The 22,429-nt window shown below is 38.3% G+C and overlaps 1 protein-coding gene across 1 annotated transcript in view; it reads left to right on the forward strand.

Moving 5' to 3' along the window:
• Positions 1 to 22,429, forward strand: part of brinp1 (bone morphogenetic protein/retinoic acid inducible neural-specific 1) — a 109,576-nt gene that overhangs the window by 71,962 nt on the left and 15,185 nt on the right. The window contains exons 5-6 of the mRNA XM_005931159.3: positions 7,495 to 7,600; positions 21,837 to 22,073. Of these exons, the coding sequence (XP_005931221.1) occupies positions 7,495 to 7,600; positions 21,837 to 22,073 (343 nt within the window). The remainder of the gene's footprint in view (positions 1 to 7,494; positions 7,601 to 21,836; positions 22,074 to 22,429) is intronic.

The following is a 22,429-nucleotide window of genomic DNA, read 5'->3' on the forward strand; positions in this document are numbered from 1 at the left end:
CCCCCCAAATTCTCAACAAGCTCAAAGCTCATTATCATTACAATACCCAGCACTTTCTGGATCATTGCATGAACTTAAGGCACCTGGCAAGACAGCAGAAGACTACACAGGTAAAGACGAACAACTGCTCCTGGCACTGTGGTTAGCACCACCACACATTACTGGTTGAGTATTCACTGTAGTACATGCATGGGAAACCCTTTTGACGTGCTCCACAATGTAAATCTCTTTACTGCCAAGACACTGAAAGAACTGCAAGGCACATGCAAAAATTGAGTTGTGTTTTAGTGTTCCTTCACCTATAACCACCAAATCCCAAATGAGCGGCTATTGCCAGGCCCATCCCTCTCCTGGGGATGTATCAAAGAAGTATTTCATCAGGTGAGATTGCTGCCTGAAGATCGGCCTATATAGTGATTTCTTGGGTGTAAGAGACTCTACTACCTAGAGTGTGTGAGTTGATCCTCCTGTTTGGGAATATGTGTTCACCAGGTGGTGCCCTATATATACTCCATAGCTAATGGCTATGCATTATCACAACCATCAGGGAAATGATGACTGTTCTATCAAGCACTTCAAAGTAAACAACTAGCTTCTGTTTGCCAGAAAGGCCAAAGATGTCATCAACAAACAGAGGGGCTTATTAACTTATTAATGACTTGTTAGCTTTGACAGTGGACAAACTGTTAGCTGTGTCATTAGCCGTTTACCCAAGAAGATCATCAGCTAAACATACAGACATGTACCCCATACACCTGCCCTGGGACTGTGCTGGTCATCCCACATCCCACAGATACGCTGTGCTATAAACTAAATTGCTTTCCTCCCTTTGCCCCCATTTCTCACAGGATTTACTATGAGGGTCAAGGTTCTTTTTCACCAAATCTTGGACAAAAAGCAGTAGTGGAATGACCTGTTAGACAATGACATGCTTACAGCAATGGAAACTTGCTAACATGACCTGCAACACTTGGATGACAAAAGACTGTCTTGCTGCTATGTGAGTGCAGCTCTTGACCGTGCAGCCAGTAAGTGGGAGATTTACATCTTCTGAAATATACCCTGGCATACAGGCGGTTACATGGGATACCTGCACACAGACAGGAAATAGGTTACAGGTGATAACTCAGAAAAACATCCTATTAATTTGTAATAACCATTTCCTCTAAAGGGATAGCGAATCCAGTTCATGCCAGCCAAACCCCCAATGCATCAGTTGTTCACTACTAACCATTTCCCTCTATGTAAGTGTCGACACTGTTCTTTCTGGCAGTCATCTGATCATGCGCTGCACAGAGTTCATTCAGTTGTTCTTTTTCACACACGCATCATCTCCAACATCCAACCCTTGAAGCAATTCCCATAGATCTATTTGCAGATTTAATTTAGCCACTTTTCAAGTTGAAACTCTAGCCAGTCCAGCTGTGTTTGTGATTGAAACTCGTGCCATCTGTGCCCCAACAATAAACCCTCTTTCAAAGTCTTTCGCTCTTGCATCTTGAGACAAGACCAGAATCCCTTTGGGCAGCTAAGCATTTCATCCATGACACAGCATCTATCCAAATGTTAACTGTTTAACTGTATCATACATTGAGCATGTATGGTTATTTAGGTTTATCGTTTAGTTTGTGATCCACTGGGATGTTTCAGTACAAAGAGTTGTCTTCATAAAAATGTAATGGCTATACGTAAGATTTAAGCTCATTCTTTAGATATTATATGGCATCTAAAATACTTTTGGTTAATGTAATTGTAATGCCCTGTGATCATTAATGAGACTTTATGATGAGTGTAAGTCAGCAATATAGTTTGAAAGTAAAGTCCAATTCTAATGAATTACTTTAAAAATGCTATTATATAAACATTTCTAGGCACTATGTAAGGGTTATTTGCAATTATATGATAAATATAATTGCTGCATATGTAGAATAATGCTACCTAAAAGCAGTGCAATGCTAAACTTATACATATGTTATTTCAACCAGTTACACTATTAAAACTTTGCTAAAAGCTGCCATTAATGGGTATAAACATTTTTTCAATCATATATCAATGCATTACTATCATTATTTTTAAGGTACTTATATGTATTTATATGACCTTCTTACAAAACGTTAGTGAGGTTTTTCCCCACTGTGCATAAAATCATACCTTGCTGATAGAAAAAAGATGACATATGGTTGTTTGTCTTTTTGTGGCTGAACTTCATTGCTGCAAGCTAGGACTCCAGTGGGGAGGGAGGGTCATTTAGGAATGAAAATAAGATACCCAATGGAGTGTTTTAATAGAAAGAAAATGTCAATTTTACGAATGAGTGTGTTCCCGTGGAAATGTGTGATTATGCAGCAAGACGTATGATGAGGAACTGGCTCTGTGAATGTGTGCTTGCATGCTATCTTGACTGTATGTGAGTCTGCATGTGACTGAGCGGCTGACTGTGTCACGTACTCTATAGTCATTCATGCATGAAGTGTGCAAGTGTGCATTCCTACAGGGTGTGCTTACTGCATCCCTCACAAGGTCACCTATCCATACAGTTACTCTGGGCAGATTTACACCAGCAATCAATATGCACATTTCCTGATGATGCTGCAGTGCTGTGGGTGGTGGTAGTGTACCAGCAAGAGTCATATGATCCTTTTTCTCATCTCTCAGTCTAGTCTTGTGAGCCTTGTGTAGGGCAAGAGAAATTTAACATGTATACAATATGACCCAGATTTCTGTCGTCTGCAGAAGCCAAGTTCGGAGCAGTTTACATCTAATTTTCATTTGCCACAAGCAAGCATGACGGATTTTATATTCAGTGTTGCTTGAGTTACAACACTCGAGGGTGCCAAGTTTATAATTAGAAATGCCCTAAAGTTGATCTTTTTTTTTTTTCCGTATCACTTAAAACTAAAGAGTTACATTAATAATGTCTTTTACACTTGACACATTTAGATATTTAAATATTCATACAGAGAATTTTATAAATGTTCAAGGGAAATGTGCTACTACAGAAAAAAAAAAACGTGGTTGCTCCGTGCCTCCAGTGTGACTTAGAGGAACACTCTAGCCACACGAAAAATGATATGAAGTAGGCAGAAAAGTGTCCTGAGAGAGTTTTCACTACCAGGGTGAAGAATTACAGAGGAGCACGTCTCTTCTTTTCTATGTAGCCATAAATAGCAAGTCATTAAGAAAATGGCATGTGATGGGCAGATTAGGATGGTGCAGCAGAAGAGACGTGTAATGAAGACAGTTGAACCTTACAGTAATCTTCCCTGTCCCACTCACCCATCTTATTGCCTCATACATTGTTTTCCTTATCTCACATAGCTTCAAACCACCTTTTATTTCTCCTTGTTCTTTCTTGCAACGAAGACTAGAATAATGTGTGGTTTGGTTTCAGAGAAACATCCTTTTCAGTATAGCAGTATAGAAGTAAGATCATACTACTCCCATGACAACTTCAAGGAATTGTAGAAATAATGACAGCTTCCTATGCTGTGTAATTTTAATGAACCTGACAAAAAGTGGTTTTATTGCACGCTGAAGCAGTCGATACACACTGAATCATATGTAGAGATAGGGAGATGTTCTAGGTGACAAATGACAAAGTTATCTAATACAAGGCATAAGGGGACTGTATTATGATACATCAGGAGAGATGTATTAATAAAAAGATAGGTATACACTGGCCTAAACTCATGGATGCATTTACCTTTTGATACATGTGTGCACAAACTATGAGCAAAGCTCACATAATAGCAGTTTTACAGCTACCTTTTCCGTGTTTTATCCCTAATAATTCACAGTGCTTTAGAGTCTATTTTGTATAATAATTTTATATGAGATTCTTTTTTTCCATTGCACAGTTTTCACGAAATGACCTTTACCTATGATGTTAACTGCCAAATGTTCCTCTTTGTATTAAAGAAATTCCAATTGGCGCTTAATGAAAGGCAGGTACATTAGAAAGGTCAGCTATAGATGTGAAGTGAATGGGCCTGTGTGCTGGAAAGGCAGATACCCAATTAAAGCAAGTTAACTAGGCCAATTCAAATCAAATAAAGTGAGAAAGATGACGGACTATAAATACATAGCTTGAGATGTAAACGTGCAAATCAAAATTTTCAGATGTGCTTGAGGTCAAAATGTTTCATGGGGTAGCTACTTAGCTACTGATCATTACATATGCAACTGGTTCCCAAGAAACAAGCAACATGATTGAGTCTGAATGCACAGACACACTGTATGCAAACACACACGTTACCCACAAGTACCCACACATACTCCCACATGCACCTGATGTACTGCAGCTGCATGGTATGTATATCATGAAGCTATATTTTGCATTTTGAAATACAGAGAACTTTGCACAGGAAAAACGTAGTTTTTTTTTTTTTTTTTTTAAATATATGGGGCTCGGGGAATAATATATGTGCATTAAGTCACCAACAGAACCTGCAACTTTAGATCTCCTGTGCATCATCTCTTATTTACTTGGTTAGATGATTTTCTTGGTGACAGATGACAATTAGATGGTTGTTCCAGAACTATGGTTTCTGTCTGTGGACTGTTATACAGTCCGGGCCCAGTGGGATTCCACTGTTGTGTTCTGCTTAATAATCCAAATCCTCTAAGTCCCCCTTGGCCCACTTCAGTCCTTTGATTGCTCCTTGTATTTTTATTACGTTACACTCCATTTTCATAATCTGGTGCATAGCATTCTTATGGTGTGTGGTGGAGAAAATGAAAAGACAGAGCCTAACAAGTAATGCACTACGCTCTCCTAAGGTCATCCAGATTACAAGGGTCAGTCTCTAATCCTTAAAGCTGGGTGTGCTCTTAATTTGGAACCATAATTCTTGGAGCAAATAACTCCATAGAAAACTGTCTGTGAAGAAAAATGGCAAGAAGCAAGTGTTCATATATATGCACACAATTTGTGTGAAAGTAAAGATCTAAATATGCCTTAGCTTGCCCATGAAATCACCTATTTTGTCACATGGGAGATGTCCCGAAGTGACAGGGGACAGATATCCACCTTTGTTCAGTCACCCTGGGTCGTGCAATACAACCTTTTGAAGGAGGTCATTCATTTCACAATAAGAACAACAAAAAGGGAGGAAAAGAGCTGGGTCAGCAAAAATGTGAATGGCACAGTGTGACTGCGTCGTTCTGTTATCAGTTCAGATGCACACATTAGTCAAGTGCACCTCAGCACCTCAAAACTTCAAAACCTTTGCCATTCAATTCTTTATTTCTTTTAACCAAACTAATGAATTGTGGCTAAAAACTGCAAGGAGGTGATCATTATTACCTCATTAATAGTTTTTAAAAGTCATACATGCTAACCTTTGTTGAAAGGAAATTTCTTTGAATGTGATTAAAATTAAACTGGAATAAGCCCTTATATTATGAAGACAGTAAAATGTGAATTTCTAATCTGGAAAGCAGGAGTTCAGTTACTTACAGTGCTGTAAACAGCAGGTACTGTATGCGTTTTAATTTAAAATAGTAAAGCTTCAGTGGATCAACCACTTTTTCCCATTTGTATCTTAAAGGAAAAGACCAGTAAAACATTTGGTGGTAGCAATACCAGAATGCTAGTGTGACATTTTTAAATAGTATTTCCAATCTCTGTATGTTTCTTTCACACTCCATTCATTTAATTTCAGTCATTAAAATGTTGTATATTTTTAACAAATAATATGCAACAGTGGCATACCGTAATCTACAGATAAAGAATGTCAGTGTTATCGTCAAATATGAAGAACAAACAAAACAAAAACAAAAAAGCTATTGCATCTCTAGCATGTGCCCTAATATAGCAAGATTTATTCAAGAGCATATTGATTGAATATGAAGATTATATAGTTCTCCTCCAGTCTGTCCCTGTCTGTCTTCTGATTTTGCCGCCTGATGCCAGGGGTAGATTTACATCTGTCTAATTTCGTGCTTGTCAGCCCACCATCTGGTATGGTATCAAAATTAAAGACAGGAAAAAATGATATCACACTGTCAATCACACACACACACACACACACAAATGTGCAATATAAGTTACTGAAGCTGTCTGTGGTGAAAATTCATCTCACAACAGATATGAATGTGATGGTTCTGCGTCTTGACCCAGTGTTTTGAATCTTGTTTAATCATTATTGTGTGAGTGTCTTATGTTTCCTCGTTTAGTTTTCTTGCACTTATGATTGCCTTTTTCTCTGTGGTTTTGGTTTAGTTCCCTTTAGTGTTTCCCTTTCCCTGTGTTTTGTCCTCAGTGTGTCCTGTAGATGTCAGTCTTGTTGTCATGCCATGTCATCTCGTAGCCTTTGTCTCTGTGTTCTGTCTTCAACGTTCCCTCAGCCTCCCCAGCCTGTCTAAAGCCCTCTGTGGATACAAAAGCTCACCTTGTTTTTCACACATTTTAATGAGTTCAATTTTAAATCATTTTTGTTTGCAATATATAATCTTGTAAGGGCACAAAACTTTTTAAATTGGCATAATCTCAAACCAAATCTAAAAATGAAGCATTGATACAATATGTAAAATATTCTAAGAAGTTGCATTTCAATCCAAACCGTGATATATTCTCAATCCAAATATTTTTCACTGTTCAAAGGCAGGTTTGTCTGCGCCTCCTCTACCCCACATAGCTCCTAACAAATATTATTGCACTATTTAAAACTGGAAACAGTCTTTTATGTCAGGAATTTCAGGGATCTTTTTGCTTAAATGGGTAGTTTCAGAAGCCCTTCCATCATATCAGATGTTGGAATGTGTAAAAATGACTAATTTGAGGACTTGCAACATGTGGATCATTGTTTGCAAATTTTGTTGCTTTGTTTAAATTTCTTTATATTTATTGATTCATTTGTTATGCCTCTGAGATAAAAAGATTCTTTCAAAATCCTTGACACAGGTTTGACTAAGCCTGGTTAGATTTCTGATTTCAATCCTTTCTGTTATGCTTACATTGTTTTATTTTTGTTCCGTTCTCTTTTTTTTTTTGTCATAGATAAAGATTTTTATTGTTTTGTTGTTTGGAACAGAACAATCCCATAGTTCAAAAATATTCCTCCTGCAAAACAGCTTAATTTCTCCCCCCCCCCAAAAAAAAATCACATCCTTGTGGCAAGATGAACATCAGCCTTGTGGAAAAATAACTGAGTCAGTTAGTTCTCAATATATTATTTGCCTGTTGGTGTAATAACAATAGTGTGAATGCTGTACAGTCTGTACATATGAGAGTCTAAGTAGCTCAAACATAATAATACACCTAAACATTGTTAAAGGGTGGTTTGTTGTGTGATGGCTGCTTTTAAATGAGGAATACTTCATCGAGCAGAGTACAGTGAAAGCACAATAGATGAAACAAAGATATGTAGTCGTGTAATAGTGTAGTAATACTTGAACACAACGGGCACGCAGACATTTGCATGCCCGCACGCACACAAGTACAGAAAGTGAATCTGATATGTGTTTTTCATTTGAGTCCTAATTCTCTTGCAGGTGACAGAGACACGGACGGGCCCGCTGGGATGCAGTAGCTATGACAATCTGGACTCAGTTAGCTCAATCCTTCTGCAGAGCCCTGAGAGCAAGCTTCATCTACAAGGTAAACACTGCCTACATTCATCCCCAGAATGCTGGCTGTCACAAAGAAGGAGGGTCAAACTCTCGCTTGACCTCTAAAATGAAATGACATCTATACACTTAGATGAAATAGTCTGAGGTGGACTAAAGAAATGGCTTGTGGTTTCTGAAGAATTGAAAGTCAATGCATTTTTTAATTGGCACTGGGATGGGGATAGAATTGCTCCCCATTCCCATCTGGGGATTTCAGCACAATGTTCTGGTTATAGACGTGCGCTTGTGTTCTAATGTGATTGTGTCTTAAGTCTTTCTAAGCTTTGATCAAAGACAGGTCTCCAAAACAGTTGTTTGAACAGTGCAAACTAATCAGTCGTGAGAGTACAAAGTAGCACTTTCTGTGTAGCTGCAATGTGTAAAAGGACAAATGAAACAAGGTGTTTAGACAGTGTTTTTATGTTTGACAGTGCTAGAGCCATATAATGGTTTATAGGAACAAGCTCGCTATTTATACAGGAGTTTCTTTCATTAGGATTTGTCAGTATTTGAAAATGAATCTACTTTGCTCATGGATCATACATTGGTCAGTGCACACAGCAAATTTACCTATGAATGGTGATGTTCTTTTAAATTAAAATAGGTCTGTCTTTCTAACAGAAGTAACAATTAGCTTAAGAGAGGAATTACATGCAGTGTCAGTCACCCAGGGGAAAACGAATGATGAAAGACTCTGTAACTGTGGTCAAGTGTTTGAGAAGTGTGATTGTTTCTTTGATTTATTTCAGTTTATGCAGGTTATTAGAACTAGTTTGAAAATCACATAGGCCTATTTTTAATCCACACATCTCCATCTCCCTCTCAGAAGGGATCATTATTCCTTCTCCAAAGTCAGAAAACTAAGTGGTTTGTCAAAGAAACACTTTTAAGTCCTTGGCTGCCACTTACTCAAAGCACTCTATAGGTTTTGGGAAAAGCTTTATTGTCATGCACCAAATGTATTAGCCTTGCGCTTTGAAGAGTGCTTTGTCACAGAATTGATAGATGACAGGCCCGGAAAAGATTCTTTCTTTTGGTTTGATAATAACTCCACTAGAAAGCGAATGCTTTTATGATTGGTTACAGGCTTAGCAATTTTTATTAAACTAAATTATATTGGTGTGTGTGTGTGCGTATGTGTGTGTAGTGTGTATGCTTATGTGTACCAGAGAGCGGTGGTGGAGGCGGGGGTGTTAAGAGTTTGTCTGAAAATGTGTTCTTTGGAGAGCAATCATTGTTTCTGCTTTTAATTAGAGGACAGCTGATGGTGTAACTTCTTCAATAACTGTGGTGCTCTTCAAAGTGATGACACTTCACTCAGCCCATGAAGAGGGATGTGGCCAGTAGAGAGCTTTTAAGGTCTATGCTGATCAAATATGTTAATAATGAGACCCAACCATTTAATACAACTTATAGTTGTCAAGAAAATGGTTCAGTTTAGATGACTTAATTTTTTTAGTTTAGTTGTAGTTTATTTATTTTTTTGTCTCTTATTAAACAATATATTTTTCTCAGATTAGAGTAGCCATCTATTTTTGTAAAGAACATTTGTTTGCAGTCTAAGAGTCGGTATGGCTTCACTTTACATGCCTACATGCCGTTTTCCGTCATTAACAACATAAACACAAACATCGAGGTAGTCTTTATCTTGATCTGTGAGGCACTGCTGCAAAAAAGTTGGACTCTTTGCCATCCTAATTCAGAAAAAGTTTGGACTTGGAGGAAAATACAAATAAATGCAGAATGCAATGATTTGCATTTAAAGATTGTGGAACAATTTCAGAATAATGTTCTCCGGTGTAAAATTGCAAAGACTTTCATCATCTATAGTCCATAATATAAAAAGATGCTGAGAATATGTAGAAATTCAGCAAGAGTTTTGCCTTTCTGAGAGATGAAGTGGAAAATTAGTGTTGGGTGTCTGTGGTCTGCAGTCTCTCAAGCAGCATGGCATTTAAAACATGTATGATTCTGTCATGGAAATCACTGCATGGGCTTAGAAAACACTATCAGGAATCACTTTCTGTGAGCAGAGTTCGCTGTGCCATCCATAAATGCAGGTTAAAGCTCTCTCATGCAAAGAAGATGCCGTATGTCCAGTAACACCATTGTCTTCTACAATACAGGGTGGGCCATTTATATGGATACACCATAATAAAATGGGAATGGTTGGTGATATTAAAGTCCTGTTTGTGGTACATTAGTATATGTGAGGGGGCAAACTCCTGAAGATCGGTGGTGATCATGGTGACCATGGTGGCCATCTTGGATACAACTTTAGTTTTTTCAATTGGAAAAGGACCATGTGACACATCAAACTTACCGGTAATGTCACAAGAAAAACAATGGTGTGCTTGGTTTCAATGTAACTTTATTCTTTCATGGGTTATTTACAAGTTTCTGACCATAGATAAAAATAAAATGTGTTCAATGTGCTGCCCATTGCGTTGGATTGTCAATGCAACCCTCTTCTCCCACTCTTCACACACTGATAGCAACACCGCAGGAGAAATGCCAGCACAGGCATCCAGTATCGTAGTTTCAGGTGCTGCACATCTCGTATCTTCACACCATAGACAATTGCCTTCAGATGACCCCAAAGATAAAAGTCTAAGGGGGTCAGATCGGGAGACCTTGGGGGCCATTCAACTGGCCCACGACGACCAATCCACTTTCCAGGAAACTGTTCATCTAGGAATGCTCGGACCTGGCACCCATAATGTGGTGGTGCACCATCTTGCTGGAAAAACTCAGGGAACGTGCCAGCTTCAGTGCATAAAGAGGGAAACACATCATCATGTAGCAATTTCAAATATCCAGTGGCCTTGAGGTTTCCATTGATGAAGAATGGACCCACTATCGTTGTACCCCATATACCACACCAAACCATCACTTTTGTTGTTCCAACAGTCTTGGAGGGATCCATCCAATGTGGGTTAGTGTCAGACCAATAGCGGTGGTTTTGTTTGTTAACTTCACCATTCACATAAAAGTTTGCCTCATCACTGAACAAAATCTTCTGCGTGAACTGAGGGTCCTGTTCCAATTTTTGTTTTGCCCATTCTGCAAATTCTGTGCGCCGATCTGGGTCATCCTCGTTGAGATGCTGCAGTAGCTGGAGTTTGTAAGGGTGCCATTTGTGAGTAGCTAATATCCGCCGAAGGGATGTTCGACTAATGCCACTCTCCAGTGACATGCGGCGAGTGCTACGCTGTGGGCTCTTGCTGAATGAAGCTAGGACAGCCACTGATGTTTCTTCATTAGTGACAGTTTTCTTGTGTCCACATTTTGGCAAATCCAACACTGAACCAGTTTCACGAAACTTAGCGAAGCAGTTTGCTAACTGTAGCATGGGAGATGGGTGGTCTCGTAGGGTGTTCATTGAAATCTGCTGCAATGACCCGGTTACTGCGTTCACCAGATATCAACACAATTTCGATCCGCTCCTCACGTGTTAACCTCTTCGACATGTCAATGGCTGTGAACAAAGAGAAACTTGTAAATAACTCATGAAAGAATAAAGTTACGTTGAAACCAAGCACACCATTGTTTTTCTTGTGACATTACCAATAAGTTTGATGTGTCACATGGCCCTCTTCCTATTGAAAAAACAAAAGTTGTATCCAAGATGGCCGACTTCTAAATGGCCACCATGGTCACCACCCATCTTGAGGAGTTTGCCCCCTCACATATACTAATGTGCCACAAACAGGACTTTAATATCACCAACCATTCCCATTTTATTATGGTGAATCCATATAAATGGCCCACCCTGAAAGGGTGCTGAAAGGCATATGCAGGTTGTGAAGTAGTACTTCCTTCCGTCCAGACAATGTCTTATATAGGGAAGGTCTTGCATAGTTCAGCATGCTAAATGCATGGTGCAGCTATTACACCACTGTGGCTTTGTCCAGGTGCTGAACTGATCTGCCCGCAGTCCAGAACTTTTATCGACTCAAAACATTCAATACATCATAAAATAAATAAAAAAATATGACAAAGAAGACTCGGGACTATAGCGCCTCTAGAATTATCAAACATAAATGGGACGGCATTCCTCTTTAAAAAGTCCAGCAACTGGTCTTCTGATGTCATTGCACAGTGGCCTTCGATTGATGTATGCACAGTGACTGTATGTTTAACTTGTTGTACACGCAGGGGTAGCACAGTTAATGTGGGGAAAATTATGGATTTATAAAGTAATTTTACAGTGGAAATAAAGTGTAGGGATTAAAACAATCAATCCATAATTGTAATACAACTCATGTATGATTCTAAATAAAAATAATATTATTTTTTCAATTATAAAAGAAGTCAATAAGGAAAAAATGTATAGCTAGAAATAGACAATACAGAGTGTTGCTCTGTAGCTAATTAATAGTTGAGCAAATAAATGGCTGAACATATTTTTGTGACTAATATATGGCTGCTAGGGTATACTACTTATTGTTTGGCTATTTAGGTTATTTCACATTGCTGCTAGTACGAGGATTGTATTCTGTCATTTAAATGTTTGTCACATGATGGTCAGATTAAAAACAAAACAAAAACCATGCCAGTGTGTTGCTTTAAAACTCAAACAGTTTAGGTTATATTAATATAAAGGGAAGTCTTTATGGACATCTCTCTTTGGTGGAGGGTTCATCAAAAAAAAGAAGAAAGGTCTTGGTGTAAATTACCAAAATCATTATCATGACCAAAAGAGTATTTGTGAAGGAGAGTAGGCACTTAGAACTGGCTTTGGTCTCAACTGCAGGTGGGAAGTGATGAATTATATCTAGTTTCAAGTACCACACGGTGGGGAGAACACTGGTTTTCAAGAGACGAGCTGAGTGAGTAGCCGTGATTTAGCCTGTCTCGGACCAACTCTTAATAAATGAAGGGGTAATGAATGTGTAAATGATCCTGGATTCTCCTAATCCCACCACCCACATCAAGCAAACAACATATTCAGCAGAAAAAAAACGACAATGCATATAAAATCCAGGAGCCCAATGGGTTCAGTGGGATAATTGCTTTCATTGTTCTGCTGTTCCTTCAGCTAAACCGATACCGATGACATTTAGATAAGTGGAAGTGACATACATAATCAGAACACACGAAATATAAATTGTCATCTCAGCAGCATGTTTTTCTTGTTTCTCCACTGTGAGGGAGGACTGTAAGTGTCATGGTGGCTCCAAAAGCATTTTTTCCTCTTTAAACAAACACAGTTCAATTCTCTGCAAGATTTACTGTGTCCCTAGACTGGCCTTTACATTGAGTGGCCCAAAAAATAACAGCTTTGACAGCATTGTCCTCTTTTTACAATACACCATAAATGAACTTCTCAGACTGTCCCTTGAGGAAGATGACATTGGCTGGGTCCAGTGCTACTCTAATACGCACTAGCAGCTCTCAGCACATCTAATGAACGCCCACCATGTGTCTCATTTACAAATGCCTATTGACCTTTTACCAGACAATTAGCTAAAATGCTAACTTTTGGCATTTAAACTGTGGGGAGGAGTCACAACTGGCCAATGTGGAAGATCGCAGATCACTGCCTGCTATCTAATATGAAAATACACATCACCATGCAACATCTACGTACTTGATTCATTTATCAGCGGGAAGCGTGAGCACCTCTATAAAAGCAGACATTTTGACAGTTTGCTGGCCTGAACCATTCAGGTGTGTGTTAACACAATATTCATCCCAGGAGTAAACATCCCAGAAAATTCACCCCAAGGTCAGACCCTGCAATCCTCAGAGAAATTGCAAAAAACCTAAGAGCTGCTTCTCAGACTCTACAGGCCTCAGTTAGCATGTTAAATTTAAAAGTTCATAACAGTACAGTTAGAAAAAGACTGAAAGAGCATAGTTGTTAGTTTGAGATGCCAGGAGAAAATCTCTTCTCTCTAAAAATAAAAAAAGAGAGAGACTCAGCCTGAATCTTTTTGCATCCTGATGAAGTCTGGATGGTAAGAAAGATAACATACGCAAAGTGGTTCATTTCCATTATTCAAGTTTTTATGATTTTTCCATGTAGCTTCTCCTGTTTACATATATTTTCTGTACTATCTGCACTAGAAGTGCATGGGGAAAGTGCTTTTGAAGGAGCTGGCTACAGAAAGCAATTCTGAACGACACTTTTAGATGGTACACCTCCAGAATTCCTGTTTGCGTTCTGTTTAATATGTAAGTGATGAAACTGTAGTAATTTGTGATGATCCAAAATAAGACTTTTCAAGTACATTTTGTTCTCAGTTTTGTGTTTTTTTGTGTTATTATTATATTTGTGTTCATTTGTCTTAACTCACCTTTTTCTCAGTTTCTCCACTCTGTGTTTTTTACCATTGTTTTTCATGCTATTTTTTAATTTAACTCTTCAGCAATCCAAATCATATTCCATATTGTGTACACTGGGCATTTGTGTGTGATGCTTATGCCACGTCTTCTTCATTTTATGTGAATGAATAGACGGAAATGAAAAAAGGGTAATCTAGACCAGCCATTTTAATTGCTTATGAATTAAATAAAGGGATCATATTAATATGCAGGGTCACATGAGTTACAACACAGATGCATTAATAGAAAACCCACTCTCTTTCATTCTTCTATTTAAACTTTTAATCATGACTTTTTTCTGGTTTTACTATTGTATTTTTTAAATCCAGACCTCTGTACTTTATCAGGTTACAGGCATACATGCCATATGTACAAATAACCAATCACAAACCTGTGATCTTTTTTTTTTCCAGTTTTTTTTTAGTAATTTTATTCGGTAGGATTAGGTTTAAATTGGTCCAGAACCACACTCTGACTTGGAAAAAAAAGTTTAAAAACAAAAGGAAGCAAGTAATATACAAGCTAGTGAATCTAGTTGTGGTCAAAATTTCTCCTAAAGACACCTAGACTGCCTTTCCAAAATACAAGAATTTTCAAGGGGGAATGTTTTTCCCCTCCTTCCCACCCCTGTGGTCTGCTCTTTGTAAGCTGTGGGGCTGTGAGCCAAAGATAACACATTGCGGATATGACACTCCCTGGATATTCCCTTTGCTTTAACTTAAATTTAGATTAGAATGTTGTAGTGTAATCTCACATCAAGGCAGCTACCTATCAAAGCCTAAACTCAGTTTTCTCCCACATTTTTGCTTTGTACAATATTTTTCAAATAACTCTTGTACTCGCTCTCCTTATTTTCTCACTTTCCTTTTCAGCAATCACCAGAATTAAAATTCATGCATGACTTAGCAAAGCTTTTATCTGTTAAATATGTACCCTCCCATTGCTTAAATGTAATATCACTGTGAAGGTTTCAGTATTACATTTTGCCTGGTTTGGCACCTGAGTGCATGCTATATGGAGTATTTTACTGGCAGTCCTTGGAGGATGAGTTATAAAAAAAGTGTTTTTTCTAGACACCCATGATGAAATCATAGATTCAACATATATTATGGTATTAAGTTGCAGACAGTGATAATATTTGGCATGATACAGTTGTATTTTTTGTTGCAACCTAATCAATTATAATTAATAATAATATTATAACATAAAACCTACAAAGGCTTTCACCTTTAATGAATCTTTTGAATGATTGGAACATACACTTTTTAGGAATTGGCTTGTTTGTTTTTTTATTTTAGATCTGACTGAAAGATGCACACTATTTAGTTTTACTACAGCTGGGAGTTAAATATGCTTTTATTCTTCCTCATCAATTTGTTTTTTATTTGTTCGTCCTCTCTCTAGGCTAACGCTTAAAAACCTGATGATATTGGTTTTGGCTGAATTCTCACTTTCAGCCTCCTCTGGGACCTAGAAGTAAAAATAGCTTACTGAGGAATGAGAATTAAATGAAAGAGGGGATTAACACATGGTAGGTAAATAGTCTAGATTTGAATGGTTTTCTTGAACTCTTGCAGAGTGTGTTTCAGGTAGCGAGACAGGAATAACAAATCTATTCAATGCCACCTGATAGTATTTATAGGTTATTAATTTAGAAAATGTATTTTTAAGTGGCAAACCAGTAGGAGCTTTAAATGCATTAGGGCAAAGTCATAGAATATTGTTTGTGCAATGTGATATCCTACACAGAGCGACAAAACGTGTACTGGGGCTGAAAATTGCAAATTGGTAACGTATATTAACTGCATCAACGAACGATAAAAGGCCCAGCAACCTCCACAACCCATTACCCTGCAAGGATCCAATCACCTCCAGTATGGCTGTCATAAATTAGCACCAAAACAAAAGCAAACTAATTTGCTTCTTTCAGTCCCCACTGCATGCTTTTCTCTTTCTCCGGTTTCCTCAAGAGCCTAAATTGGAAGAGCCATGAGCCTATCTTGGAAGATTTATGAATATGTTAGAATAGCCTGAGCCAACAGTTTTCAAAGTGGTGAAGTGAAAATAAATTAAACTGGCCCTGTAGGCAAGTCGTGCACCGAGTGATGAATTAGATACTCATTGCTCTGTCGCTCGATGCCTGTCCCTCTTTTCAAGTGAAAATGCTGCAAACGGGGAAAGACAAACAAGCATACAAATCAATTAAGTTTCTTTGATGATGGACTTGTTGAGAAATTGATTTGGGGACTATAAGTGTATTAGTAAACACACTGTTCTGGTTACCAGTGAATAATTTACTAAAGAAAAATATCTGATGTAAATCATAAAGAGAGAGGAGCACAACAATAAATCTACAGAGGCGTTTTCATCATCTTCCCCCCCAACTCAGTCAGCCTCTCTCTTTTTGCTCTGCTTCTTTTTCTGTATGCACAGAGATAGTAGTCCTGCTACATTCATCTGTTTCTCGCTGGGTCCTGCAAAACTAAAATTATTTGACGACGTTTAGAAATTACAGGGTAACTTTGGCTATACCCCATGGTTTGTCACGAATGTCTGTTGAATTGCCTCTCAGAAGGACCCATGCATTTTTGAGGCAACTCTCTCCTTTGTCAAAACACACATGCTTCTTGGCAAGACATGCTATAACATAGGATCATTTTAAAAGTGGATGGCTGCGAACACGTTTTTCACTTCTCTCTAACATGCTAAAACCCCAAACCTGATGAAATCTTTCCATGTTGACCTGGAGGTCAGCTTTCAATTGGAAGTGGCCATTCAGGAGAAAGTTTCGATTTGGGCTAGCATGATCATAAATCTCTTTTTCTTTTCTGCTTAGTCTTGCTAGCTGCCGCTTTTGAAAATGCTGTGGTTTTCCACACAGTCATTCTTTTAAAAAGAATTTTTCTCATCAGTTCAGTTAGAATTTTATGTATATATTTATTCATTTATTTATTTATTATTGCATTTGGAAAGACCCATGCAGCACAGGAAGTGCTTTTGCAAACACTTTTTGTATTTGCTCAAATGGAAAGAAATGTTGATGTGCATTTACAGAAATGTAGTTACTTTATAATAATGAGGAACACTTTAAATGATTTCCTATGAAGTCAGAAACTGCAATGTCCATTTGTGTTAATGCTGTTAGACTATTAGGAGTACATATAACTGTAATTTTCCTGATATTATCATTTAAGTTATTGTACAGTAGATTGTCTAGAATTCAGCAGGTTTATTTATAATAAGAAGAGTGTAAAGCAAAAAGGCATTTCTCAATACAAATAGATGAACAATATGTCTGCGTTTAGGGACGTTTGATGTAAAATTTGGACTTTTGATCTGATGTGTGTATACAGCCCATCATGACACTTTGAGGGCAGTTGTATGTTTTATAACTGAAATGGGAATGTCAGAGCTTGTCATATGTCTGCCCCCCCTCCTCTCTGGGGTTCTCGTAAAACATGTGATTTCTGCAAGAGGCTGCAAAGGGTGTGCACGTGCGCATGTACATGGGCGTATGCGTTTCTCTGTGTGCATGCGCACGATTGTGTGACTAATACAATATCTCACCAGCCGAAGCCTACTACTACAACTGCTGTGCAGGGATACAAGGCAGCACATGACAGAACAGCTTGAACAGCGCAGCTGAAGTGCACATGCAGCCAACAGCAACCACCTATCTAATTACTTGCTGAAGCCGATTTTGTATTAGGACTAAAAATCATTTCTAAATTCTACTTAAATGGATGAACACTGTTAAAGTGTTAAAGTGGGGGAAAAAAAGAAACACTACAAGTCTGCATTGGTGTCCTGTTGTGATGGTTTACAAAGTCAAAGGTGGGCAGAGAAAAGCAATCACCAAATTACTTTTTACTCTGACCCATCATGTATATCTGTGTTCTGTGTGCAGCACAACTGACAATAATTCAGCATCATGTCGAGCTCATCCACCTCTCTAGACCGCCTGCCCTGCTCAATTCAGCAACTGCTTCAGCATGCAATTTCAGCAATTCCTCTTTTTTCAGATAGCAGGGACAGCGAGCTCTGAAGGCCAAGACCATTTTTATAAGTAATTTGTGCTTTTACAATGATTGCTGCACCTGCGTCCTTGCCTGCTTTTTGTGTTAAAATTAAATAGGTAGCTTTTCATCAAAGCTAAACTTATATAGAGATATTATGTGGGACATATGTTTGGTCTTTTCACGGACACATATCATGGATTTGCAGGCTCTTGCATCTCAGTACATCATAAGGTATGTTGTCATTTCATGAAATATCTTTTTTCTTTTTTTGCTATTTCATATATACACATTTTATTGTATGCTTCTGTACCACAAAAACCACAGGAAAGGAAGGAAAAAACATTTCAAATGTGTAAATACTAATTAAACTGTCACAAACAATTATTCTCCACAACATTTTTTTTAAAGACGTACTGTAACGCTAAATTTTGACATCTCAAGCTGCTTCCTTCTAAAGTGCTTAGAACACTTACGATAATCTGTGATAATCTACTCACCAAAGATACACCAACACATTATCCATTTGAATGCTAAGTACACCTCATTCAGAACTTTAAAAAATGCTAACATATTCTGAGAGCTTAGAATAGCTCCAGTGGAACATGTTATCCTCTGTCAGGCCCAACACACACATACACCTACACACACAGAGGCAGAGACCTAAAGCGCTTTATGCAAAGAAATGAAAAGTGGATAAATAGCTACTTCAGCTGCACCTTTACCTCATAGCTTGCTAAGAAATAGGCAAACGCAGCAAATCTCATATGGTGTATTAAGTATATAGGATCAGCAAGAATGGCTGGGTAGGCCTAGACTGAGGAGAAACAGACTCTTATCCAGTTCAGAGGTCTTTGGTTTTGTATCATGGCTGTACCGATAACCTCCAATGGTAATTTAATGCCTCCATTGAAGTAATGCACTTTATTGCACCAGTGGATTAAGTAATGATTATTTTGTGAAATTGTGGCCACACAATGGTCAATTAATCTTTAATGAAACTGTAACTTATGAGGCGGAGCGTGGCTTTCCAATAAGCAGGCAACTGCTTGCCAAAGCAGTTACAAGCCTCAGTTGCGGCCTACACACCCTATCTATCACCATGTAAAAATAGAGCACTCTCGAAAAAGACACAATGAAAAGGCGAAGTCACACTTGCAGAGTCTCAGATTTTAGCATTCATGGAATGGTAGCGGGCCTATATCTTCCAAACTACGTGAAGAAAATATATCAGCCTCGGATGTATGCAATGAGATTAACTGCCATTTTGAGGTGCTATTTATTTATTTAGAGCAAGCCAGGCACATGGGTTGCAGGGAATTATTTGCACTGACAGAGCATGAAGTTGGGGGTTATCAAAGAGCTGCACAAGAATTCCAATACAGTACAATTTCATTTCAGCATCTCCTCCTTAATCATGGTAAGTATAGCTCCAGTATGTAGTGTTTTCCTTGACATGCACCTGCCTCAGATCCACATAGAGAGAAGGTTTAAACCTCATTCATTTTGAGTGTATTCACGTGTTGTTGCACTAACACAGCAAAGCCGAGTAAGTCACAAAGATAAATGTTTTTACTCTGATTAGTTTCTCATTTCATTTTTGGCCTGCGGGTTTTAATTCTCTCTCTCATTCTGCAATGCACTAACAAACGCTGATGGATTTACTTTCTGTTCATGACATCATTCTGCACACGAGTAGAAGGACAAGACACCACATTTCCAATTCTTGAGTGTATGCTCAGTGCGAGAATGTAGAGGAGAGCAGACGAGGTGAAGAAACGGGAATGAGGAGAGTGATTGATGGAGTGAATGCGAGCCAAAGGATGATGGAGAAGAGTCAAAGGGTATGTGCATGTGTGTGGCCAGTAGGAGTGAGTGTAATGAAGTAAGACAGTGGAGATCTGTGGGAGGCAGAGAGAACGGGACATAAACAGTGAAAGAAGAGACTGGAAAACAAGAAACTGTAAGACAAATAGTTCCTGCTGCAATTGTCCTGTTGCAAGAGTGATATCGGAAAAAGAAAATATGTACATGTTGATGCAGAGATTGAGGTATGAGGTATGGTTAGACAGACGAGGGAAGGGGGGAGGGCTGAGGCACTCGGTGTTATTGTGCACCCGGCCGCTGGCACCAGCACTGTCAGTGAGCAGCGTTGATCCGTGAACTTGCCATCTGGATTTTCCCACAAATCACATTAAAGTTTCAAGCCCAGGAATACATCAAGCTAAATGAATATTGGATCCAGACAGGCCTGATGGAGAAAAAGCCCTGTGCAACCCAGCTCTTTTGTGGTCAGACATGATCTATTCATCCTCTTTACTCCCACCATCCCTTCTTCCTTCTGTTCTCCTCTTCCCTGATAGGCAGTGGTTCTGATGAGCTGTGCAGGAGAAAGGCACTTATTATTAAATAGGTACATATTACAAGTACAGACTCTAGGACAAAGAATATGCGAGTAATTAAATTGTTGCAAAAGGTAAAACTACTTGCAGAAGCCTGAAATTTGATCTAAAGTAACATAATCTTATTTAACTGCATTCACATCATGTTTCTAAACAAAAATATCCCTGAATATCAACCTTTATATGAATTATAAAACACTGCAGATTGAAATAACTAAACACAGCGTGCATTCGTTTTAATTCTTTTACCTGAAATCAGCTTATGTTTTAGATCCCACTTATTAAGGCCTTAATCTGTTTCTCAATTGCACACAGTTATACGTTTATTGTAGAGTATGTTGCAGGTAGAAATAAGGAGGATTAATTGCTGCATGTGCATACATAATAAGGGACACTGTTTGACTCCCTGACAACACATTGAAAATGATTCATGAGCACAGTATGAAATTATATGCTTACTTTCCCTTTCATTTTAGCAACATTATGTTGACTTTGCATAAATGGATTTCAGTTTTCACCGAAAGGTGAAAATAATATGTGTGTGGCAAAAATAATGCAATCATTCATCATTCAATAACATGTTTTGTTCAGGTTCCTGGTTGCATATTTTCTGCTGAAGCGCTGTTTGTGCTCAAGTAAAAGCCATTAAGAAAATATGGCCTCGCCAAGATTCTGTTTCATACAAGAAGGAAAAAAATCTATTTAGTTCTTTTCCAATCCAGTGGCTTGTAGAGCTAGGGATTTATTTTCCCCAGGCTTGGACTGAAGAGAAAGCCTGTACTGTTAGTTGTCCAGGCTTCAGTTGTGTGAGATCCCCAGGGTGAGATATGGATTGGCTTGGAGTCTAGAAATTATAAATACCTTGTCAGTGATAGTGAAGGCTGAAGAGGTTCAGCTTCAGCTCTAAATTGGGCTGAAGAACACGCATTCAGCTATTGAGATTTCTCTATAATTAGCAGAATGCTGCATAGTTTGGGTATGCAAACCACAAGCAAGTATGAATGGTAAGACACAGTAAAGTACATGCATGCATGCTAGAAAACGAATGCTGTGGGAGATTCACTGCTATATGCGAACCAATATGACACACAAGAGCAGGCATAAATCAAGGATTTATACATTGTCATCGTGAGCGACCCACCATAGAACAAGCAGTTCTAGCTGAACAGAGAAGATTGCTGGAGCACATCCTTTAGAAAAAATAAATGAGTACTTATGACACAAAGCAATCTTAGTAGAGCAGTCAGTCAATTCATTGCTTTTTCCCTCTTTTCTGGTAACTTGGTCTGTGGAGAGATGCCGTATACATCTCAAGATACAGCAGCATGACAGACAACATTTACCTCATATTTTTCAGCATATTTTTAGATATTGTCTTTTTCAAGATGGTTTCTTCTATTATATTTTCTTCTGTATTTTATTTATTATCCCATTGTGTTTTTTAAAAACCCCTGTTTCACATTTATCTGTTTTTCAGGCCTGCAGGTTATTTTCCCAGAATACCTGCAAGAGAAATTTGTCCAGTCAGCTCTGAGCTACATTATGTGCAATGGAGAGGGGGAATATGTGTGCCATAACAACCAATGCATCTGTCAGTGTGCCGAGGAGTATCCCCAATGCAACTGTCCTATAACCGACATCCAGATCATGGAGAACACCCTGCTGGGGATGTATGAGTCATGGGCAGCCTCCTACAAAGACTTTGAAAGCTCTGGTAAGCTTGAATATCCTTCTAAATATGATAAGAATCATCAGATCTCATGTCCATGCATTTAAAAATTAATCTTTTTAAAATTTCTTCTTTTTTGTTTTGTTCAGTTTTACAATTTTCTATGAGAGACAAACTGTCATACATTTCGCCCCTTTAATTCTGAAGTGCTTATCAAAATTTGAGCTGAGGCAGCTCTGTGTTTTTTCCAACCCCCCCCGAACCCATATTAATGAAAAATAATGAGCACCTTTAAAACTAGCATACATTTATATTATGCTGCTGCAAAGGGTCAGTAGCCTTGGCAATCTTGATGATCAGTCTTCATCCTCAACTAAATCGATGCATTTAGGAGGAGATCA

Source organism: Haplochromis burtoni, unplaced genomic scaffold, assembly GCF_018398535.1.
Source record: "Haplochromis burtoni strain Fernald_Lab_line unplaced genomic scaffold, NCSU_Asbu1 Contig_137, whole genome shotgun sequence".
In the NCBI taxonomy this organism is placed as follows: Eukaryota; Metazoa; Chordata; class Actinopteri; order Cichliformes; family Cichlidae; genus Haplochromis; species Haplochromis burtoni.